Raw genomic sequence first — 26060 nt, 5'->3', positions numbered from 1 at the left:
TAGAAGGCGGCTTAGATCCTCCTCCAAGACCGAGGTGAATTGACACACAGCCTTGGACTTGTGAAGGAGGGCGGGGGCGTTTGGGACTGCATGTGATGGTGTGTGCACGTGCGCAGACATGAGCAGAGCTGAGTGCTAACTAGATCTAACCACATTTTACCACCATGGCTAAGGGAAGGAGCTGGCCTGCACTCTCTCCAGAGAAAGACAAATGAAATACATATTTACCTGACAATGAAGATGTAATTTCAAGTGAGGGGGGGGAAAAAGGCGGGGGGGGGGGTTGAAGGAAGCTGAGCATAATGAAGGTGAAGAAAAGTACTGTTCTTGTCTTTCTGGAAAAATTTGGTTTTCCTGGGCAAGGGGAATTATGTAAATGTGAACAGTGTAAGCAATATCATAATCCCACCAGAGCATATTTTATGTCACAGTGAAATACATGTCTGAGAGCTGTCCAATGAGTAACTGTCATTTTTAAAAAAGCTATCATCCATACAAAGAAAACAGGTACTGGGCAAAATATCACCTTCTCAAATGTATGGACTCCAGACAGAATCGAATATTTTACAACCTGAATTGAAATGCAAGAATGTAATTCAGAAATCACTCAACAGATTTGGAAGTTTCAAGGTTATAAATTGTTATTTTCAAACAAGGGTCATTTAATAAAATGCAACCCTAGTAAATAACAGCTGGTGCTGGACTTTACATCCCATGCCACTATATATATATATATATCCTATATATATATAGGCTGAAGACACAGAATGTTCTATGTGATTTGTCATTTCACTTTTAACAAAGTGCTAAATCAGAACGTAGTTACATTTTTCATACAACATTTAATGCAACTATACTGAACATTTAGTCACCTTTAATATAATTATTTAAGAGCCTAGTAGATGAAATTGTATTTCACAGAAACAAGGATAAGTTGAGATCGAGACACAAAGTGCTCTGAAGTCACTGGGAAGCACTTGCTCACCATAGTAAAGATGGCCAAAGGTTTCCAACCTAATTAAAAATAAGGAGTCATATAAGAAATGGCTTTATTAGAAAAAACGTAGTGTACATGTGGCTAATTTTTATCATCGATATACCTCTTGGCTACTTTATAATTAAAATCTGATATAGGGTTTGAACTTCTTTAGAAGTTAGTGGCATTTCTTCCTATTCTGATATGTGACTTAGGTAAGGTGTTTGACAGATACCCTTTATTTCTTTCCATAATTACAATGAGTCAATCAGTAGTTTAGCACTGGCACAAAACAGAGAGGGCATTATTTCTTAGTGCTTTATGTGTAAGATATCCACACTTCCAACCCCAGAGCTAGGCACGGGTGTGCCATTTATAGTCTTTCAATTCCCTATTATCACTCCAGTCCCACATTATTATTACCTAGTAGTCATGAAATGCATGTGATCATCTGTAACCTAATAGAACCTCTGAATGAAGTTTCTCTCTTCTCCTTTTTTTTCCCGTTAGAGGTGTGCAACTCCAAGCAAATGTGCAGTATGCAGTATGATTTCCAGTCCCTTTTTAAACTCCTGCACGTCTGTGCTATTACACTGAGACAACCACATCAAGATAGAGTCTGTCATACGATTCCCTGAAGCACAGAATGAGGAGGAGACTGAGCAAACACGACCCGGGAAGGCACCAGTTGAACCAAGACAACTCTGTAAGACAAAAACATGTGGTTGTAAGCATTCCTAGGTCACCAGCAGAACACCGCCTGTGAGCCGGGAGCAACGTGCTCCACAGCCAAAGGCGCTTATAATAGATGCATCGTGGGAGGCCCGCAAACCGGTTTTCAAGGAACAGGGGCAATCTGGAGTCTGGGTGATATTAATCTTGCAATGTATTATACCGCTTTCATGTGCAATATTTTTAATCAATACTATTAATAACTTTTCATCAATTTAACCACTTTGATTTGGTGGCAAAACCAAAATCTATTCCTCCAAAGGAAAAAAAAAATCAATCACCTTTAAATGTCTGTTCATTATCCTTTTTTAAAAGATCTTATTTATTTATTCATGACAGACAGAGAGAGAGAGAGGCAGAGACATAGGCAGAGGGAGAATTAGGCTCCCTGTGCAGACGCCTGATGAGGCACTCAACCCCAGGACCCCGGGGCCACAACCTGAGCCAAAGGCAGATACTCAACCACTGAGCCACTCAGGTGTCTCATCGTTTGTTATTTTTAAATACCCTCCATCACTATCATTCTTGTCTCTGTTTAGAAATATCTGACAGGTTAGAAAGACGAGTAAAAAAAATCATCTGAATTTGGAGATAACACGTTTAGATTTTCTTGGATAGAAATATCAAGTTCTCAGTAAGTAGTAATCATTGTAAAACAGGTTAGAAAATACATTAAAAGAATAAAGTGAAATATAACAAATTAATCCTAATTCTACCCTCAGAGAAACTACTGTGAATATTTCGGTTTATTTCTTTCTCGTTTTTTCCCCCACTAGCATACACGGTATGTATGATGCCAATAATCTGAAAACCGATAGGAATCATCTAAGCAGGCAATTCTGTTGTTACTTGGTTTAATGGTATCAAGAACACTCTTATTCAAAAATGCTCGCTCATGAACTCAGGCTTTGCCCACCGGCCAATCCCAGCCTCGTGCTACCGAGACACACCAGCTCACGGTGGCTGCCTGCCGTTGCCCCCTCCAGCTCCAGTGGCCCTTAAGCTGTGCATCTGTTCCGCCTCCTTCTACCAGGCCCTCCTTGCCAGAAAATCCTGAGGCTTTGGTGCACAAGTGAGCAGCTTCTTGGCATGAAGAGGTTGTGTTGGTGGTAGTGGGATATCTTCCCTAGTTTAATATCCATTTAGCAATTTAAATTAAAAAATAACAACAACAACAACAACAACAACAGGGGTACTGGGTGGATCAGGGTGTTAAGCATCTGTCTTTGGCTCAGGTCATGATTTCAGGGTCCTGGGATCCAGCCCCGTTGTGCTGAGGCTCCCTGCTCAGTAGGGAGTCGGCTTCTCCCTCTCCCTCTGCCCCTCCCCACAGCTCATGCGCGCTCTCTCTCAAATGAACAAATAAAATCTTAAAACAAAAACAAAGGAGGGGGAAAAGTTCCCTGGTACATTTTCTTTCCTTTGGGTACTGCTATAAGTTTATATTTTCCTTTTGTACTTCTCTAGAATACTAATACTACCCTAATCTTCAAAAATCATCCTGAAGATTTCTACACTGCTGCTTTAGTTCAATCCATAATTCATATGGCTAAAAGAGCAATTTATGCTCAGGAATGGAAATCAGAAAACCGAGTGGTGAGAAAAGGTGCTGAAATACCTTTTTTCTGTAATATGCTTACAAAAGCAGCCTCCCCACATCTCAATTTTTACATTTTAAAAGTCAGACATGCTATTCTATAGCATATAACAAAGACATGTATTTCAGTGGTATTTCTATGCAAAGTTGTTTTCTGTGCTCTACTTGGATTGACTATAATCTAAACACCCAGGAAGGCTGTGACCCATGGAATTTTGTCTTCATTCTGATATTCCCTGAAATGACACACCGACATTTTCAGCTTTTATTTTGGCCATACAGCTTCTAGATTTCTGATGATAACTTTAACGGGCAAAAAGAAGTAAAAAACAAACAAACAAACAAAAACCAAGGAGAGAAAAAGCAGCAAAATAGAACAGCATATTGTTTATATTAAAAGTGCGCATTTTGACTTTAAGGTCCAATTTTAAGCAATAGCTAAGAAAAACTATGGTTTGACAAAGTGGTCTACAACAATGACATTTTCTAAACCTTAAGAGATTGTATTTCGTGGGGAGCTAGAGTAACACCCCCGTAGCAACAACCAACTTGTCCTTGCTCTCCTTAAACCTAGAAATGTATCAAATATTGCCAAAGCAGATCTTTTTTATTTCATCACAGTTGTGCAATTATTCCTTCTCCCTGGGTTTGGATGAAATCTATAAAAATGCCTCATAATTGCTCCTTAGTGAAGTTATGGCTTACAGGTGAGTTGTTACTGTGCCTCCTGTGAAAAGTCAGATTCATCTTTCAGCTGAGTTCACTAAGCTCAGCCAACTACCAGTGTTCTTTGAAATTACTGGCCTTTTCAGAAGGCAAAAAGATACGCATCTCTACCTTTTCCCACTGCAAACCATTCACATAATCCACAGCTTTCCTGCTCCAATAAGCAGGAAATGGCTTGCTTAAATGTTTAATATGACTTTGCAGCTGCAAAGTCCTTTCTGAGCCTGGTGTCATAGGACATAATTGAACCAAGAGAGTCCTGATTCACTGAAACTTTCTTATTCTTTTAACCTTTATACCTTTTAAAAGGGAGCACAGTTTTCTAATATTTTCTAATGTACCCTTTTTTTTTGACTTTCAATAGAGAAAATACAAATCCATACTTTAAGGTTCCACAATTTGCCTCTGTCTATATTTCTGCTGGTTGTCATTTATTATATATACTACATCTTGAGTACTCTGCTCATTTTGCAGTTTGGACAGGTACTATATTTTATTTGAAGTGGACTTTGCACCAAATAGTGATGCTCTGTTGGAACTGAACTAATTAGGATTTTGCTCATCCTCATACCTTTTTCTTCCAGAAGCACTATTACACATTTTTACCTCATCTTTCCCTTTAATGATGCCTTGCTTTCAGTTTCTACCACCTTCGAATACTTGTCTGGTCCCAGATAACACCCTCCAGAACCAACCTTCTACTTTCTTTGGGGATTTATTAATTTATTATTTATTTATTATTTATTTATTTTTTCTTTGGGGATTTAACCAGAATTATGATGATTTAATAAAACTGTCTCCATATTCACTCAAGAGGAGCCAGGTGACATCATGATTTCATGGTATAATTCCCCCTCTCCCTTCACTACATATTCACTACCCAACAGATCTGATAATGTCGTGTAATTACTCCCTACATATAAAATTGCTCCTCACTAGTCCACATCTGGTGAACCTGTCAATACCTCACCCTTCAGCAGGCCTCTGAATCTTTTGAGCCACAATGCAGCCTCAGATTCATGGTAGGCTACTTCAAAATGAAAGGCTTGTGGTAAAAACCTTTAGTGCATTTAGCCAAACCTGCGGCAAAGCTTCTAGAACAACAAAAAAATAGCAAACAATACAAACTTCAGAACAAGTTACAAACAAAAAACAGAAAAACATTAGAATATATTTCAGAGCTTATAAAGAATGTAACAGCATCCACAGAGTGATTTTGTATGTGAGGTTATTAGAATAAAGCATCACTGTACTGTCTGAAATAACTCATTGAGATTCTCAAAGCAAACATTATTGGAAGCAACTCAGTTTTACAAATATGCTTATATGAGGGAACAAGTTAACAGTTTTTGGTTTTTGCTTTATTGTTCTGAAACTGACCTTGAAAAACTCAAGACAGAAAAACTCTTAAGAAACTTCTGACATGGGGATCCCTGGGGTGGCTCAGTGGTTTAGCATTGCCTTCAGCCCAGGGCGTGATCCTGGAGACCCAGGATCGAGTCCTACATCGGGCTCCCTGCATGGAGCCTGCTTCTCCCTCTGCCTGTCTCTCTCTCTCTCTCTCTCTCTGTGTCTCTTATGAATAAATAAATGAAATATTAAAAAAAGAAAGAAAGAAAGAAAGAAAGAAAGAAAGAAAGAAAGAAAGAAAGAAAAGAAAGAAAAAAGAAAAGAAAAGAAAAGAAAAACTACTGACACTGTTCCAAGTACCCCAAACACAGTGAGAACAGGACACGGAAGACCCTGTGACCCAGGGCTCCAAAGAAGCAGTGGCAATGGCAGAGAAGCTGGTATGATGTTCACCATCAATGATGGCAATGGCCATAATCTACAAGGAAATCACCAGTGGAGGCTTGGTTGCTAGGCAAGCCATTGTAATGTGGTCATTTTGGGGTTAGTCTGTACGGCCCTGAAAAATTATCTCTGACACGGTCACCCACGAAGTAGCACATTGTGGGGAAATAAACTCTATTCAGGAAGTTGAGTACTTCTTCGAGGTGTGATCTACAGAACCACAGATCTTCATGATGATTAAAAGCCAGGCCTTCCAATCATGTAATTGACAGAGCTGAATCCTGACATATAACTAACTTCTGGGTGAGTTTTTCAAGTTTTAACATGTCTGAATTATGGCATTCGAAAGCTGGCTGTAAACAAAGAGAACTCCACTTATCCCAAGACATGTTTAGGGTCCTAGGCTGTCGAACAGAATTTTTAGACTTGTAGCATATGTATCCTCAGGCCTCAGTTAAAAGGCGTGTAGGCTTCTGTTGTAGAACTTGTGGGGCAGGATCAGCTAATCGTACGTGAGAAAGCCACAAGTCAGTCATGGTTCTAGTTACCTTAGCCTTAGAGAGGTGTGGGCATATTTGTGTGCATTTATCACACACACAAACACGTAAGAGCATTCTTTAAAATAGAAGCCTAGATATTTAAATTCCTATTAGCAAGGAATTTGCTCTTTCACACATACCTTTTCTCAGTAACTCTCTAAAATGTCAAAATATACTGAGATTTTTTTCCCCCTGAAAATCACCTTGCTGGATTAAAATTAATTATTAAAGTTTCATTTTCTACAATAATTGTGGAGATTAGACATAAACCTTTACCATCGACACAGATACATATACAAACACGTGATCAGACACCAACCAAAAAGAGGGAAGTTTTTTTTTGTCCCCCAGCTAGAGAGATCCTTGATTTTGTCAGTGAGATAGGAATTAGCAGAAATATTGCTAAGTGTTTCTTCTGTTACCTATGTCAAAGAAACAAAAATACCTGCTGGTGTCTGGTTACTAGGAACCCGCAAAATGGGGGTGAGTACCAACTGACGTTAGTTCTAGTTCACCTGAGCTAGACTCGTCCCAAAATAGTCAGGGGTACACTGGGCTTTTCCATACTCAGACCACTGTGTAGGGATATTCTCTGCCTTAAACTGGTTAATCAGTATATGTTATATTTTAGAGACCACATGCAAGAGGTTTTTTGGGGGAGAATAGCATTATTTCCATCTACTCTTGTTTTTATATACTGGGAGGAGGAAACTCTATTTCCAGCAGACAGAAAAAAACCCCTACACTCTCCCGAGCTGCAGGGACCACTTAGCAAGGCTGTGCCCATGAGCTGGAAAATTGTTTCTATCACCTGAGGGGGCAACACAGCCATCCCTCATACTTGACCATGCAAAAGAGAGGTACTGAGCCTCTTAGTTTCTACCGTGGCATACTGAAATGGGCTGAAGCTGATGTGCGGTAATTGTTTATTCTCTTTAGAATTGTTTGTACTGTTTTAGAAAACACACCGGAGCAAAGATCTAATTCCAGTGCTTCTTGATGGCATTTTTCCTGATGGAAACAAATGTTTCCAGGAGGACTGTAAACAGGGAGCTGACCTCATTAATCTCTCTCTCCTTCATATGAGAAAAGTTTACGTAAGTTAAAACCTACTCTACCTGCATTACTGATTGATGGAAATACTCTAGTTTGTTGTTAGTTATATATATTAAGAAGTTAATATATCATTTGGGTGCTTTTCACTGTTAGGTGAAAATGCTATGCAAACAGTTGTCCAAAACCCAGGGCAGATTATTTCATCAGCTTTAAAACTTTCAAAAATTTATTTCCCAGTCACGGTGGTTATCATGGCTGTTATTTAAATTATAAGCCCTATGAGCAGTTTTAAGTTTCCTATGAACACTTAGGCCTCTTGGACTGTCACATTTTAAAGCAATTCTTACATTTGAATCCTACAAATAAGATACTTCCATATATAAATTATACAAATTTACTGGTATTTGATGAGCTAAGAGAACAGCAATGAGAAAAAAAGGTAGTAATAATAGATTAAGATGAGGAAATAAAATAGGATCTAAGCCTAGTAGAAATTAATAATCACAAGCATAAATCCTTAACATGCAAAAAAGAATACTAGAGAATTATGCTCAAATTTTCTGAAACCGTGAGATACATTTTGGACAGAAGAAAGAATATCAGAGAAAACCAAACAACTATGCAAAACAGAGTCACTGCAAACCCACAGACCCCAACATCATGCAAGGCTGCCTTCAACGTGCGCAGCAACCTTTCCAGGTGTCCCCGCAGTGTCTCCTCCCACCCCTCAAAAAGATTATTTTAACATTTCATTCTCTCCATAAGCCCTTGCTCCGCTATCTTCCCGCCAGCTCTTAACAGACTGGCTTCTAAGTGGAAGTTGGTGCCATCAAGAAGGAGCTCCTTCGACAATCTTCTTGGGGAAATGTGTCTGTGTCTGTGCCCATGCACGCTGTCTCCTCTCCTAACTCCTTCAATCCAAGGCTAACACCTCCAACTGAGTTCAGGACCCCATCTCTTCCTCTCTTGAAGGGTCTCCCTTTTCTTCAAAGGTGTACTCCTAGGTTCTCATTTCAACCTTCTTTTCACTCTATACTTGTGCTAACCAATTCACTAGCCACATGTAGCTATTTAAACTTAAATGAATTAAAATGAAATTAAAAAAAAAAAATTCCTTAACTTGCACTAGTTTCATGTGGCTCGTGGAACTGTACTAGGACAGTCCAGATAAAAAGCACTGTCATCATCATAAAAAGTTCCATTCCATAGTGCTGTTCTATACATTTTACACACTCTTGGGCGACTTCATTCATCTCTAAGGCTTTACACTACAAATATACCCCTGATATTAATTTATATCTTAAGACAGCAAATTTGAAGTACCTTTTAAAAAGTAATTTACCAGTGGTTCTCAACAAGAACCTGCATATTAGAATTACCTGGGGGCTTTAAAAAATACAAATGCAGGGCCCTAGTCCAGGTTAATTAAACCAGAAACTCTAGGGAGTAAGGGTGCATTAGATCAGGCAAAGATGCATTTCAAGAAAAACAACCGAGGATCTTCTTTTTGTTTTTGTTTTTAACTAGCACGTTAAAGTTCAAATAAACTAATTTGCCTTAGCGAGAATTCTCCATATAAATTCCCTATATATCAGTGCCACAAACCTCTCTCGTAACACATTTAGATAGGAAATAGAAAGTCAAATTTCTTACCTGTGTGATAAAATGTGAGAAAAAATAAAAGTACTCCCATGAACATGTTACTTAAAAAAGTGACAACTCCGCAAGTAATTCCTTCTGGAACTGGGTAGACAGTTTCCACAAAAAGCTCAAAAAATATAGGTATACTGCTATTCAAGAACACTCCCAGGAGAATGCAGGAGGCATACAATGTCACTAAAATAAAAACACAAACATTTTAGTTTCATGGTAGCAGCAGTAAGTCATATAAGATAGATCTTCTGGGTATTCTCTTTCATAAGTATCAACTCTGGAATTTCATATGTTTTCAATGGTAGTTGATAAAGTTTGACAAAGTATCACTATCTGTCAACTCTTTGCTCAGGTTTTGTGGATAGGGAGAAGGTTTTGTTGTAGGATGATTACCAATTTACTTGCTTTGTCTTTTTGGTTTGGATTATTCCAAAGCACAGAAACAATTTTACCACCAATTCTAATTAAAAGGATTCTTCTTTAGTCTCCTGTCTGACAGATGTTTAGATAAAATATAGCAACTTAATTTGAAATCTAAACTCATTCAATAGTTTTAAAGAGAAGTTAAAATCTAAGAATAAATGTAAGAAACGTTGTTCCTGAAAATTAGATATTTAAAGGCACTGGCTAGTAATTATCCTCAAGTACAACATAAAAATATCCAGTACATAATACCTGAAGAAACACTTAAAATGAATTAGCCTTCAATATTGGAATGAGTTTTATGTCAACTGTTTTTTTTTAATTACATAGCTTTTTTGGAACACAAAAAAATTTCACCCAGGGATGTATAATAAATGTTAGGGTCCCAGGTTAGCAATAAAAAGCCCATTAACCCTATTCCATAGTGAAATCTTTGTGTTTTTTAAAATATTTTATTTACTCATGAGAGACACACACAGAGAGAGAGAGAGAGAGAGAGGCAGAGTCACAAGCAGAGGGAAAAGCAGGCTCCATGCAGGGAGCCTGACGTGGGACTTGATCCCAGGTCTCCAGGATCACGTGCCCTGGGCTGAAGGCGGCGCTAAACCACTGGGCTACCCAGGCTGCCCAATAGTGAAATCTTTGAATAAGGACATTATTCTCATTCTTAGAAGAATGTCTAGGGAAATGTACCCCACTCCCAATAGCTATTTCACAGCTACTGTCTGCATACAAACCTTCATTACTTTTTTTTTTTTTTTAAGATTTTATTTATCTATTCACAAGAGACAGAGAGAGAGAGGCAGAGACACAGGCAGAGGGAGAAGCAGGCTCCCAGCAAGCAGCCTGATGCAGGACTCGATCCCGGGACTTCAGGATCACGCCCTGGGCTGAATGAAGCCAGACACCCAGCCACTGCGCCACCCAAGCGTTCTAAACCTTCATTACTTTAAATATGAAGGTGAAAAAAGAACCAATGAGGCAAAAAAAAAAAAAAAAAAAAAAATGATATCCTACAGAAACTTAAAACATATCCCTTATAGACTAATGAGTTTATCGTACTCACAGATATAGGAGTAGAATTTATTCTAAGCCTAAGGTTATTAGGAAAATATTTATTTATTTGTTTGTTTGTTTATTTATTTATTTATTTAAATTCTAAAGCTCTAATTGGCTTATTAAATGATTCATGAACTGGGCAGCATGTAGCCAGTAGAGGGGAACTCCCAGAAAAATATTTTATGTATTTATTTTTTTTTCAGGAAAATATTTTAAAGTATTTGTTAAGGAAAAAAATTTCTGTACAGTACCCTCAACTTCTGTTTCCTCCTCCAATTACACTAGCCTTTCCGGATTATAAAATATTTAGTGATTCTTTAACACAAATACTGGTGAGTATATTGACTTTTTTGACTAAAAGATACACATGAAGAGAGAGAACAAAAGGATGACAGTGATTAAAGAACACACTGCTGGCTGGAGCAGTGACTGAACTACTCACAGAATTAAATGGGAAACATCTGATAGTTAAAATAAATACCACTTAAAATATGAAGGAATTTTCAAGATTCTTAAAGCCAAAACCCCTCATGCTCACTAGGTATTTGCCAGACACAGATCACATAAATCAATCAACACATTCCCCTCTACACGTGACTCATTAGTGGTGCACTAGGAGATGTAGGGAGATGAACTGTCACTGTATTGTTTATTATTCTTCCTACAAAACACTTTATAATCATTTGTTGGTCAGTCAGTGATCAGAGCAGAGATGGCTATTGACCCAAACACGGATGAATCTAGGAGTTTAAAGTAAGAAAATATTGAAATAAATGACAGGAAAAAAAATCAGACTTTTAGGAACCAGGAAATGCTACTTCTAAGGATTCACAAACCACTAACAGAATGAGTTATTTTTAGAAAACACGTTTGGAAATAATCCTTTTGGCATTTTTATTATTTATTTATTTATCAAGATTTTATTTATTTATTCATGGAAGATACACAAAGAGAGAGGGAGGGACACAGGCAGAGGGAGAAGCAGGCTCCATGCAGGAGCCCGATGTGGGACTCAATCTCAGGACTCCAGGATCACAACCTGGGCCGAAGGCAGACACTCAACCGCTGAGCCACCCAGGCATCCCTGGCATTTTCATTTTTGAAAGAAATAAACTCTCACGTGTAATTTGTAATTAGGCAACTTAACATAACTGAAAAATTACCAATAATCTGTATATATTAGAATAACTGCACGTTGTAAAAACAAGAATGATAAGGTAATGATGAGGTCACACAGAAAGGGGACTATTGGTATGAAGACCTGAAAAGAGAGCTTTGGTTTTATTGATTTTTATCAAACACGGTGCTGAGAGAAACAGACAGAAAGACACACAGACACACAGGCACACACACGTAGGATTTCTCAGAAAAGTAGAGCCTGGTGAAGCAGGTGGCCCTGTCTGAAAACTCCTTAAGACCATCCCACTCCCTTGGTTTCATTTCCTGCTCATTAAAAATCTGATTTTGGTTTCCTAAGTATCTGAATTCTGGGAAGGGAAGAGGAAATGTTTATTACTGGAAAGATAAAATTTCTGTTGTAATTAAACATTGTTGATGGAACTGTAAATAGTTTATCTTCTGATAGGTAATTTGAAAATGCCCATCAAATTAAATTACGCGGTTACTCTTTGACCCAGCAATTCTACTTCTAGGTATTTATCCTATAGCTATTAAGGTACAAGAACATAGGGAACATTCACTGCAATATTGTTTGTAATATTAAAAGATTAAAGGCAAGCTAAATGTCCACCAATAGGGAGGTTGGTTGGTTAAAAATTTATCAAACATCCAAAGGTGTATTATGCAACCATTAAAAGTGGAAGTAAGTCTGTATATACTGATATTAATGACATCTAAGGTATGTAAATGAAAAAGGTGTAAAAAAGTGTGTTACCTTTTTAAAAAGGACGGATACACATACACCCATTTGTAAATTTACAGAATTCTATGAGAAAATACCCAAGAAACTGATATTCAGGATTGCCTCTATAGAGAAAAACTGGAAGCCACAGGAGGGTAGATATTTTTCCTCTTATACCTTTTTTACAACTATTTGAATTTGAATTATTTGCTTTGTTCATATCTTAACTATTTAACCACAAAGAGAATTTTATTGTAAACTCATGAAATAGCAGCTGATCCAACTCCCCCTCATCCAAGTTTCTTAGCTCACTGATTCAGAACTGGTTATCACTGGGTGGCCTGACTCAGAGACCTGATGTCTACATCTGGGAGCCATGTAACCCAGCCCTTGTGCAGGATCCTTGACACAAATATTCCCACATCATTTTTTTTTAAAGATTTTATTCATTTGAGAGAGAGAGAGAGAGAGAGAGAGAGAACATGTGCACAAGAAGGGGGGCAGCAGGCAGAGGGAGAGGGAGAAGCAGGCTCCCGGCAGAGCAGGGAGCCCAATGCAGATCTTGATCCCAGGACCCTGGGACCATGACCCAAGCTGAAGGCAGACGCCCAACAGACTGAGCCACCCAGGAGCCCCCCACTTCAGTTTATAAGAATTCCTATTACGCAAGCATAGGATAAGAGGTCTGAAAAGGATATAACTTGAGAGGCTAGTAATTGAAAAGCAAGTATTTTCCGTTGGTTCTCTCACTCTCGGGGTCTGCTTCTTGTATTTTATAAAAATGATGACCAAGAGGTTGTTTTACACTTGTTATTGCATAAAGAATCAAAATAGTTTAGGCAGGAAAGGGTTAAACTAAGATCATCATAATCAGCTGGGGAAAAGTAGCTGTGTCAGGACCGATTTCATATACTCCCCAGTGCTCTGGGACATGCATAAAGTAGAAGCCAATTTGAATTTGACTTCCATTTGAGTTTTCAGTTTGGAGGCTGATATAGTATCTTTATACACTGGTTTGGCAGATCCAGTGGGTGAATGTCATCTATTAAAAGTCAGGCAGACAAGATAATTTCCTGCTCGTCAGAGAGGGTTCAACCTACATGATTGTTAAATATTTCTATGACTTTCTATAGTGCTGATACTAAAATTATAATAAACCGCCTTTCAATTAAGAAGTCAAGGTAATTTAGCAGAACAAACACAATGCTGATGTAGAGTCTTTTTCAAAGAAGTTAATAAAATTTCATGGGCCCACGATTCAAATTGCAAAAAAACAAAGTCCTATGTCGCACAAAATATAGTTACAACGAATGTATTTCAAGAACGTGAATTGGATCATAACCCTGAAAGTACTACTTCCCTGTCCTCCTAATGACAAACCAAATTAGTAAACTTTAGGGAAATAAAACTGTATAAAATACATTTTTACTAATCCAAACACTCAGACCTCAGGTGATTAGTGTTGTAAAAGCAATGGCAAAATTCCAGATAAGTACTACTTCATTCAAGGGCGCCTGGAGGGCTCAGTCAGTTAAGAATCTGCCTTCAGCTCAGGTCATGATCCCAGGGTCCTGGGATCGAGCCCCATGTCAGCCTCCTGCTCAGTGGGGAGTCTGCTTCTCCTTCTGTCCCTCCCCTTGCTCGTGCTCTCTCTCTCTCCCTCTCAAATAAATAAATAAATAGGATCTTAAAAAAAAAGAACTTTCATTTAACATTTAATAAGATTCTCAAGATACCATTAATAACAAAAATAACTTCATATCTTGGATTCATATAATTTTTAGAGCATTTTGAAAACTGCTTTCAGGGCAGCCCAGGTGGCTCAGTGGTTTAGCGCTGCCTTCAGCCCAGGGCCTGATCCTGGGGACCCGGGATTGAGTCCCGTGTTGGGCTCCCTACATGAAGCCTGCTTCTCCCTCTGCTTGTGTCTCTGCCCCTCTCTCTCTGTGTGTGTCTCATGAATGAATAAATGAAATCTTTTAAAAGTAAAAATAAAAACTGCTTTCAAATATATTATCATATTTGATTATCTTATCGACTCTTTGAAGCAGGTAAAGGATTTTTGCAGATCAAGTGACCAAAGTTCTGAAAGTCGAAATGACTTAATTAGAACAACATAAATTAGCTTTGCTAAAAATAATATAATTAAGGCCTACAGAATGTAGCATGTTTTCTACCAAGCCACTGTGTCACACTGAAAAAACAAAAGACAAACAGAAAACACAAGACTTGGTATTTATTTAATGGTATTAACACAAAAGGCATGCTTCCCAAATCTGTGATCAGTACAAAAGCTGGAAGTCATCGCACATAAGACAGACGACAAAAAACCGAACACCAAAAGGTTACAGATAAGTAACTTTAATCTTTACATCTACTACATCTTTAATCTTAAATTAAAGATGAAAAAATTAATTAATTTTTAATAAAATTAATTAAAATTGAACTTTAATCTACTACATCTACAGATAAGTAGATGAACTTTAATCATGATAAATGTAAAATGGGTTCAAAAATTAGTGTTTAAGTATATAATAGGGAAAAAATAAGCCTTTCTTCAAAACCATTTATTAGGCACCTATAATATGTAAGTGGCTCTGTTGGAAACGTGAACAGGACACATCACTCCTCATCTAAAGGAACACAACCCACACCTATGGCTTAATAGCTAGCAGCCATTTATACGCACAGTGCTAAGAAGATAACTGTACTTCATTCTTTAAAACAAAACAAAAAAAGCTATGTCTAATCACGAGCTGCAACAGTCCCCAGTGTGAGGTGCTGAGTACAGCAGGAAAAGTGAGCTAAATTCTACTGGCAACTGGTGTTCATGAAAATCCTGACAAGTTATAGTAGGTTTAGAAGAGGCTGACTACACTGTTCAGGGCTGGGAATCCACGTCTGATGAGGACAGCTTGTGATTGCTGAGGGCTGCTTAGGTTAAGGCAAAGGCCAGACAGGACAGGTATAATGTTTTCAGGGTGTCAGTAGAAGGGGGAGGGGGCTGAATTGCCCTGTGTGCTGTGTTGCTCCCAATCAGTTATCTCAATAAGAGGAAGAATTTCCCATGACCCAGGGCGGACAAACAATGGGACAGGGAATGGCTTCCTCCTTCAGGTGGTATTCCATTTGCAGTTAGATGGACATATATCTGGATTGTAATGGAAGAGAGTCACTTATTGGAATAATATGTTATATCAGATAATAACTAAGGTTCATTCAGGTAGATCAATAACAAACTTCAATACATTTAGGTAGAGTACTTAACTAGAATACTGAAAACAAAAATTTTATGGGTGCCTCTAGGTAGATAAGAATAATAAAGAATTTATTTACAGTTTTATTAAAAATTATTATAAATAAGAAATAAGGGTTAAAAATAGCACAATAAATTTTTATCATGAAAAGTTTTAAGGTTTAGAATCAAGAAATTTCCCTAAAGAGTCAGTTTATAACGTTAATACTACTTTATTGGGTAAATTTTATTATTACGCATGCTGATGGAATTTTATTTTATGATAAAGGACCTTCATTGAAAATATCTCTCTACAATCTAAATTAAACTTGATATTGCAAATGAAAATACTCCTTCAGGAAATAATGACACACGTATAAAGAGAAATGGTAAAGATTCACATCGTTTGTTAATGGCACAGCTTTTTTCATAGGTTTTGGATGTGTTCAAAATGTGGGATACATACATATGTATGTACACACAACTGATAGAAAATTTCTATATTGTTGGGATGCCTGCAGGGCTCAGTGGTTGAGTGTCTGCCTTTGGCTCAGAATGTGATCCTGGAGTACGGGGATTGAGTCCCGCATTGGGCTTCCTGCATGGAGCCTGCCCCTCCCTCTATGTCTTTCATGAGTGAATAAATACAACCTTTAAAAAAAAAAAAAAAAAGAAAATTTCTATATTGTTGAGCTGGGCGTTTCCTCTTGGCCTCACGTTTGCTTCTTAAAAATGACTGCTGTGGCCTTCATGATCTGCCACTGATGAAAATATGCTACTGCATATTTCATGTACTCATGAAACTGTGGCGCCAAAAGAGGATAGGGTATATTTTGCTCCAATATTCATTAATGTCGATGATTTTCTTTCTGTATGGTGTTATTTTGTGGGTGTCCCTTGTCTAGCCTCTTTGTTGGCTCATGTAGTCCTAGAAAGGCTGACAATTAGAGTCTCTTATGGCTGGAAGGCAAAGTGGGCTCCAGAAATGAAGCACAACTAATAATCCTTTGAAATAGTGGGCCCAGAGTAGAGATTGATTATGCTATCAGATATCATAGGTATAGGTTAATCAGTAACTTTTAAGTTCCCAAAGAATGATTTATGGTTCTGCAGAATGTGGTGCGTTGTTACACCATGGAACACTGACTGATCACCTGGTCAAGCCCTCTACCTTCCAGAAACAGAATCTGCTTAGAGACTCGTTTCTCTTCTTGAAAATCTCTACTGATAAACATTATATGCTCTTGCTCAGTAGGCCCTATCAGCATTTCAAGATTCTTACATTTACGATTTTTCACAAATCCATTCTCTTTTAATTCATATTCTATTTTTCCCTTCTTGATCAATCATGAATATGAGTAACAGTCACTTCTAGTTCATAAAGTTGGAAAGAATAATTAAATCACTTAGCTTTCTTTCCTTAAAATCCCTAATTTCCTTAAAATTAAAACCAGGGGTGCCTGGGTGGCTCAGTCAGTTAAGCATCTGATCTTAGCTCAGGTCTTGATCTCAGGGTTGTGAGTTCAAGCCCGTGTTGGGCTCCATGTTGGGAATGGAGCCTACTTGAAGAAAAAAAAATGTGTCCATATCTTTAATCATGCTCATCATCCCTTTCTGAATTTTCTCATTTCTATTAAGAGGATCACTCTCTAGCCCATACATGTCACGTGTCTTTCAATACAACTGAATACGTTTTCTTTCTTCAAATAACTCTTGAAGTCAGCTTGTAGTCCCCTATTAACTCTCATGGGGTGGGCGTCTAGCTTATCTTCCCCTTTACTTCCCACTCACCACTACCTATTTCTGACCTCGCCACTGTGGTCTTTAAGTAACTTGAATTAGATGAAGAACCTCCTGAGGCAACTTCTACTAAAACTCAAATTATATTGTTTCAGCAAACTCAACACCAAAGTGCCAACATTTTTCAAAATGCCATTTTCAAAGCATTTATCTGTTCAGTGAAAAATGACTATGTGAGTTGTGGCTAACAGGGCCTACTTTTCAGATAAGGTGAAAAATGTCTTTTTATAATTTTGTATATAGAATAAGCTTCAAGATTTTGAAACTAACATTATCTAGTCATGAGTTTATTTGTTCTACTGAAGATACTTCAATTAATAAAGATATAATACAGTTTTAAGTACTCAGTTTCCTTAAGGAAATAAAAGCATACTGCTGATAGCCTCCAAGGGGATGTACATAAGCAAGTACATGTATTAAAACAGTGCACCTCTAGGTAGAATGGAATGATCCAGTTTTTCTTCTATAGAGATGGGAATGATAATACCCAGATCAGTGGACCACAAAAATATTGCAACAGGTTTTAGCAGTAGCAGCAGTTTTAACCCACAGGTTGAACACCTTCTGATTATGTCAATAATTAACACATATATTTTCACACTTTTCATGTAGATTCTTCTGATATTTAAAAGTAACAACAGGAGGGGCACCTGGGTGTCTCAGTCATTAAGTGTCTGCCTTTGGTCATGACCCCAGGGTCCTGGGATTGAGTCCCATGTCAGGCTCCTTGTTCAGCAGTGAGTCTGTTTCTCCTTCTTCCTCTGCCATTCCCCCTGCTTGTTCTCTCTCTCTCTCAAATAAATAAAATCTTAAAAAACTAAAGTGACAACAGGAATACTAAATTTACTAGAAACGGGAAAAAGATTGGATACTCTTTCATAAAAAAAAAAAGACTGGTAAAAAAGAAATATGAATTTGCCATTTCTTGCTTTAAATATCAGTCTAAAGGTCTAGATTTGTCTATAATTAGATTTTGTAGTAAGTTCTTGTTCATGAAACCTCTTTTACTTAAAAGGAATTAGGTCAGATTTTTACAAAGGCAGTAAGAGTATCTGTGACAGATTTATTCAAATTCTCCATTGTTCCATTAAAATGTGCCCTTTTGCCTGCATACAGCTAATGCTAAATAACAGAGTGGCCACGGTTGCTATTACCGGCAATAAGTCATACCTACGGAGATGCAAAATAGAGATAATATACACTTCATTCATTCACTCATTCATTCATTACTCAGGACTTGTGCTAGGTAGTGGAGTGGGAGTTGGGGTCAGAACTGATAAGGCACAGTCCATGCTCCAGATTTTCAGATTGGAAGGGGAGATAAGACACACACTCAAGTAACTATTAAGAGGTATCAGGGAAGAGAGAAAAATACCACTATGATCATTCAGAGAAGGAATGTGAAAATCTAGTTTTTAATGCAGTATATTTCTAAGTTACCAATGTTTATCTATCAGGAGTTTCTTCACCCCCCTTCTTTCGGGAGTTTCTAAGTGACATTCAAAAATGACTTGCAGGGATGCCTGGGTGGCTCAGCAGCTGAGCTTCTTTCTGCCTTTGGCTCAGGGCATGATCCTAGAGTTCTGGCTCAGGGCATGATCCTAGAGTTCCGGGATTGGGTCCCACATCGGGCTCCCTGCAGGGAGCCTGCTTCTCCCTCTGCCTGTGTCTCTGCCTCTCTCTCTCTCTCTCTCTCTCTCTGTGTGTCTCTCATGAATAAATAAATAAAATCTTTTTTTAAAAATGACTTGCAATTGGAAACAACAGTAGAATTTATGAATTCAGTGGTTGTGAAGATGGCCATGTCAAGTTCAATCTTTTGATTCTGGCCTTGACTTAATTTAGAATTCTGCTTTCCTTTCTGTCCAACGTGATTATTTTCAAGGACAGACTGGAAAAACACAGTCCTGACCAGGGTCAATTATATCAATTTCCCTTTAAGATTTAAAAAGATGTACAGTTTTCAATACATCCTTTTTTCATGATTATAAAGTAAAACATAAAAAAATAAATAAAAGTAAAACATGCTCATTACTACAGATCTAGACAGAAAGGGAGGTAAAAAAAAATGAATTTTCTTGATGCTTCCACCCAGAGATAAAACCATTAATTTTATCATATCAAATAGAAAACACATAAAATTTAATGAATATCATATCTTATAATGAATATGCTACACTTAAATCAAGGGCAAAAAGTTTGTTCATTATGTACTCATAGCCTTGTTCTTATAAAATCTAACACACATACTTGACATACAGTACCACATACACAAAAGTATCTGAGCATAATGCCATGAATAAGAAGAGTTATAAACTAAAACTATTCTACCAGAATGTTGCGCAACTGCTAAATTATGAAATTATACCCTAATAAAATAAAACAAAAAATTCTGGCCCCAAATACTTGCCAAAACTGCTCAAAACCCTAATATAAGAATGTTAGTATATAAAAAGTGCACAGTATCCAAAAACTATTACTCTGGACAAATGGGCTTTATAGGCAAAGCAATACAAATTAAAAGAGGGATTCCTGGTAGGATGGTACAGGGCAAAAATTTCCAAACTTTCTTCCACAGCACCCTTAGTGCCCCAGTAATTTTTTCGTGGTGCCCAAGGCCAAAAGAAATAACTGATGATTCTGTTAATTACATAGTTGGGGCCAAATCATTTAATAAATATATATATGTCCTAACAAGTCAGTGGCCATTTAAAAAACTATATACCCATATACTGGAGGAAATATATTTTTATTTCATTCTCAACCCCAGTTGCTTACTAATGAGACACATACATGTGATGGGCACTGCATGACTTCTCAAATCTTGGAATCAAAATCTTAGAATCAGAAGACAACCACCCTCATCCTGTTCCTGATTTTTGTGCAGTATTTAGTTTTTATCATAGCAATTGCAGGAAACCAAACTTTGCAAAGATATGATATTATCAAAAAGAATGCAGCAGGGATCTAATGATGAAACTGGGAACTCTCTTGAACTAGAGGGTCACAAAGTGTCTGACAAATGTGGAATATCCCTGTATTTCCTTCAGAAAATAACCCATGTTGTCCTTGTGAGTTTGCTGTGGCACTCCAGGGAAGTTGGCTTGGTGTAGTTTGGTAATTATGGATATAGGGTAACCCATAAAAATGTCACTGTAAATGTGGTAGGAACTCTAAAATAAAGGCTGTCTTTGAAAAATTTGATGGCTCTGATAGATATATTGCTGGTCCTTTTATTACAGAGCACATACATGTAAATTGGGATACTATGATAGACCCAGAGGGCTCTGTTACAGCTTCTTCCTTTCCTTTAACAAAAGACTATTTAAGATGTAGATTTTTTAGTCCATTTGCAAGTCATAGCCACCTACTGGATTATGCATTCAATTATGGGATTGTTATAAAGGCAGATTATACTTTTTTTCCATATGTAAAATACGAATGAAAATATTTTAAATTGTTCCTTGAACTCTTTTTTAGGTGGGAAGATAGTTTGATGCTTGGACAAGGGGGACATTTTTGTACATTTGTCAGTTTTATAACAATAATTATTCTATTTCCATTAATTATGGAAAAGAAGAAAAACTCTTACTTTTCAGTTTACATATTTTTGTGAACTGAAAATACCTATTCAATATAAGTTCAAAATAGTCTGTGTTCACCTGTGGTTAAAGGCAGGTGTGTGATGCTGTTCAAACAGGTCAGGGTGAACCACGTGGATGATAGCGTAGCCCCAGAAAACAGGAGGAGAAGAATTAATTTCAGCATACCCCTGATAAAATCTGCGAACCTGAAAAGAAACAATGTTCTATTATAATTCTAACTGGATTTTTAAAATTCTATTTAAATTAATGACACATTTTCATTAAACAATAATTTCTTGAAGAAATTTCAATGAGTTCTTTTTTCAGTATGCAACAAAAATTTTTTTAACTGGTACATTTTGTATGATGTGATAAAAGGTTACTTTGTGCCAAATATTTTTTCTGTTTTATAACACACAAAATGTGATGTCTGTTTCAGATCTATAATTTATAGGATGGGTTCTGTGTTTTTAAATGCTACTTTCACTTTTTAAAAATATTTTTGTATACTTTCCAAACATTCTATAATGAGCACATATTATCCTAGTTTTAGAAAACAGGCTAACTTGTTGACATAAACTGGCAAAGATGACTCTCCAAAATTCAAACTCAAAGAATACAAAAAACCCCCAGAGCCCCTAGGTTCTGATAGGATCTGGTCTCTGGCTCCACTCTCCCTCTACCTTACTATTTTCTCCAGGTGGTTAAGCTTCTGTTTCTCATACAAGCTAGGGTTGTTTCCCAACGCAATTATGTAGCTTTTGCATTTGTTCTGTTTGTCTGGAATGCTGGTTACTCTCATTTCTCCCCTGACTTACTCCTGTTTACTCCACAGAGGTCATTCAGGTCTCAGTTCACTAAGACCCTCCTTGCTCATGAAAGAAGTCCTCACCATCTCATCTCCATACTCTATTTCTTCATAGCATTTATTTCTATTGGTATTTCTCTTGTTTTTGCATTTATTTTTTGTCTTCCCTTTTAGAAAGTGCTGTGACAGCAAGAATGTAGCTCTGGAATAACGAATACTATCCTACAAACGTTGGGACTTAGGTTTCATAGCATTCTAAGTTTTCAAACTTCTGCTTTATTCTGAATTAACATGAAATTAAAAGGCAAATGGTAGAGACGCTTACTGTTTAGTTATGAGCCACAACTCTATTTGCCAACCACTTTTCCTCATCTCCTAACTGTTGGTTATACAGGCACAATTCTCTGGCTGTGCCTACTGTGCCTACATACAACTTACTCTGTCCTTCAGAATTGTTCCTACTATAGAAAAACGGATCTCATCCCAAATAACATTCACCATGTTTTTTTCTACTTTAAGGTTTTTAAAACTGATTTTAATTTCTATTGTAATTCCATTACTGTCCCTCTTAATATTTTCAATAGTACCTTTTGTGCTTATTTGACGTGATAAGGTTAATCATGTTTGTAAGTGTTATGTAGACTAAAATAGCTTCCTATGACAGCTGATGCCATCTTTTGGTGGAAAAAATGGATGCATCTTTGCCCAGTGACTTAGGTTTGTTCTCAACCATGAAAGCTTACTAGCAGAAAATTCTTATGTGCTCTGATAAATAAATGTACCACAGCTTGATAGAAATCTCCCTCAAGAAAATACAAAAACTGTTATAATTTCACACCCACCAAACACTTTGATTTATGTTTTGGTATGCTGCAAGAATGTACTTGTCTGACAGGCAGATGGTGAAGTATGAGGGAATAAAATAGTTTTCTGGTACAATCAGAACTGAAAAAAGTTGAACAGTGAGAATGTTGCCAGGGCCAGATCACAGAAGAATAAGTGAAACACTGTGATCTGCTATTTTTGTAGACCTAGTACTTTCAAATGGGGTAATATCATCAAAGTGTACTGTTAGAACATTTGGTAGTTGCCTTTAGTAACATAATCACACACACACACAAAAATCACCCAAGTGCTAATGTCTATGAGGATATTCTGTTCTAGGGATTCATAATCCAAAATGGTGTTATGAACATAACTTTAAAATTGATTCTAGGCCTAGGAGATAGCCACAATTGATTTCAGATCCCAAAGTAAGGGAAGTGTTTTTAGAATTTCCACTTCAACAAATTAAAAACAGAAAAGTCCTCACTTTCGTTTTTCCTTCTAGCTCCGTGTCTATAGAGATAAAATTAAGGGTTTACATATAGAAAAAGAAAGCAAAAGGTATACGTGAGATGTCATTTCTGATATGTAACAGTTCCCTCTTTGACCTATTTGGTGCTCAGAATAGGATTTGGTTAATGATGACTCACTATAATTGGCCTGGAGATTTAATTAGAAAAATTAGATAAAGTTCTGTCAAATGTGACAGGTCAATGTATTTCAGTATCTGTCTAGTGATTTTCTACAAATGCTCTCTTCTTATTCCTCTTCTTTAGCTTTTAGATCTTAGTCTTGTATTTCTCACTTGTAAAAACCCCAGAGTGATTTAGAAATTAGAGTGTCAATTTATTCTTTCATTATCCCAGAAACACTATGCAAACTGTAAGGTCTAGATATATTATCCTGTGTCAATTATGTTTAAGTATTTAGAAATTGAGGTGATTTACATATCTTATCTGATCTCCCCAAATATGTAATTAGATTCTTCTCTTTCTGGTAAAGTTGATTGCCTAATTCTGTTTTTGATGAAATGGGGTAAATGATTTGTGAAGTGAATGAGTACTATCTCTTTGGAAATATCAAGAATGGTTTTACAGGCAGTCACCTGTATAAGTGATATTTCCATTTTTTTCTTTTTTTTGAAAAATGACTTTTTCCTTCTTCTGACTCATTCTAAAAAATGTGTTCTTGTAATGAGTTAAGATCAAAGGGAGTTTGGTGAAACTGGAAGTCTTTATGGTCATTTTTCATCAAAATGGGATAAACACAGGGAAGTACCTGCCAAAAAAGACCAAAAATAAATTACTAATCAGATACTCCCTTTTCGTGGAATGTTCTAGAGATGCTCTTATAAAAAAATCTTTTCTATTCTTGATAAGTAATCAATCTGCCTTTATTATTGTATTGCCTTTCTCTGGGTTCCATTTGTAGATGCTGTTCTCCAATAATATGGAGAGAGGCAGTTTAATTACACTGGAAATACATCTTCATTCTCCAAAAGCATTTTAGGACAGACTGCTCCTGAGAAAGGTTCCTTGTAGCAGCAAATTCTTACTGCATGTAAATTTTCTTGTAGTCTGAACAAGTGCCCTTCTCTGACCTTTACATTTTTATTTTCCCCTGAATTTTAATATTTATCAAAAGCAGCCTTTTTTGTTTTTGCTTTTGGTTCGGTCCACTCACATGTTTAACATAAAATATCCTCACCTTGCCATACCTATTCCAACAACACAGCCTCCAACTATGGACCAAAATCCAATCCAGCCAGCATCTACCTGTGGAGAAAGTGGAAGACACATTTAATATAAGACTATCAGGCTGCAATGAAGAAGGCATGAAAAAAAGATCCCCTCTAATCAATACATATTTCAATACATATGTATGAATTTCTACTATGTCCATGTATAACTCAATATATAATCAATAGCTAAGTGGCAACAAATCTAGGAAATATTATTTAAGAAAAGGGATAAAATGAAAGGATTCATGTGTGTCTAATATAATTTATCTCAGTAATAAATCCTTGATTAACTTTTTATGGAATATTTAAATCAACAAAATAATCAGTGTCACAAACCAATGTTTTCAAATCTGTGCTACATTGCACTAGAATTCTCAAGAAAATAGGAAAAAGACAGAAGATGGGCACTGACTTCAAGAAGTTTAAATATAAAACCAACATACAGGAAACTACTAGGAAATAATTAGGTGCTCAAACATCTGGCAACAATTAAAGATGTATCAAGAGGTCAGAGAAGAGAGAGCAAGCAAGAAAAATGTGGGGCTGAGTACCTAGAGAGACGGGTTTGAGCTGGGTTTCAGATAAATTTTTTTTCTTTAAAGATTTTATTTATTTGAGAGAGCAAGTGAGACACAGCATAAGTGGGGGGTGGAGAGGGAGAAGCAGACTCTCTGCTGAGCAGGGATTCTCAAACTGGGGCTCAGTCCCAGGACACCCGTGACCTGAGCTGAAGGCACAAGCTTAACCAACTGAGCCACCTAGGAGCTTCCTGGGTTTCAAACATATAGCTCACTTCACTCAGAAGACATTGCCAACCCTGCCATTTACCAGCTTTGTGACCCTGGACAAATTATGTCTTCTTACCCCTAAAATGGACTAAAATGAGATAATGTGTGTACAGGACCTCAGCTCAGCAGTCAGCATACAGGAAATGCTCCATAAAGGCTGTTATTACACGTGATGATGCTTCCCCATCTACCTCATGTCTTATATCTTTCCTCTCCTCATGGCCAAACTTTCTCAGCACAATCTACAAATGCTGCCTAGATTTACCCATCACTCATGTATCTTTAACTCCTACTATGACTTGGCTTCTGTCCCAATTCATAATCTCAAGTCCTGGCTTCTTCATTTTTACAATGAGGATAACAAAGGGTTTTTTTGTTTGTTTGGTTTGGTTTTTTTTGAGACTTAAATAAGCTAATATATATAAAATGTTCAAAACACGTTAGTGGTTGCCAGTGGAATCCTATGTGTCACTAACAGTATCTGTCTCCTCTTTCCTCCCCATGGCCACCACAGTTGCTTATTACCTTATTTCTTACATCTAGATTCCTGTAATAGTTTCTTAAATGGTCTCCACAATCTATTCTTCCCACTATTGCTAGGATAATTATCCCAATCATTCCACTTTCCTGTTCAGAAACAGTTACTGGCTTTCACTGTGGTTATATAAGGGCCACGTCCAAACTTGACCTGGCACTTGAGAGCTGCCCACACTAACTCTACTGTTTATTGTTTTCCTACTGATATTTTTCATTATGCTTACTCTCCAAAATACATTATCTTCTATCCGGGCACTTAGCTGGATTATATGTTTCAGCTGCCATTCAAATACATGGGACTATGTTCCTAAATTCTCCATGGAGGG

At 37.1% G+C, this 26060-nt stretch overlaps 1 protein-coding gene across 1 annotated transcript in view; it reads right to left on the bottom strand.

Annotated features, from left to right (window-relative positions):
- Positions 1-1032: 1032 nt before the first annotated feature.
- SLC49A4 (solute carrier family 49 member 4) overlaps positions 1033-26060 on the bottom strand; it is a 70713-nt gene continuing 45685 nt past the window's right edge. The window contains exons 6-9 of the mRNA XM_035709867.2: positions 24376-24443; positions 21114-21241; positions 9074-9256; positions 1033-1680 (exon numbers count right to left, since the gene is read on the bottom strand). Coding sequence (XP_035565760.1) covers positions 1565-1680; positions 9074-9256; positions 21114-21241; positions 24376-24443 — 495 coding nt within the window. The 3' untranslated portion in view covers positions 1033-1564. The remainder of the gene's footprint in view (positions 1681-9073; positions 9257-21113; positions 21242-24375; positions 24444-26060) is intronic.

The sequence above is a fragment of the Canis lupus genome, chromosome 33, assembly GCF_003254725.2.
Source record: "Canis lupus dingo isolate Sandy chromosome 33, ASM325472v2, whole genome shotgun sequence".
Classification (NCBI taxonomy): domain Eukaryota; kingdom Metazoa; phylum Chordata; class Mammalia; order Carnivora; family Canidae; genus Canis; species Canis lupus.
This window is presented reverse-complemented; position numbering and strand designations above follow the sequence as displayed.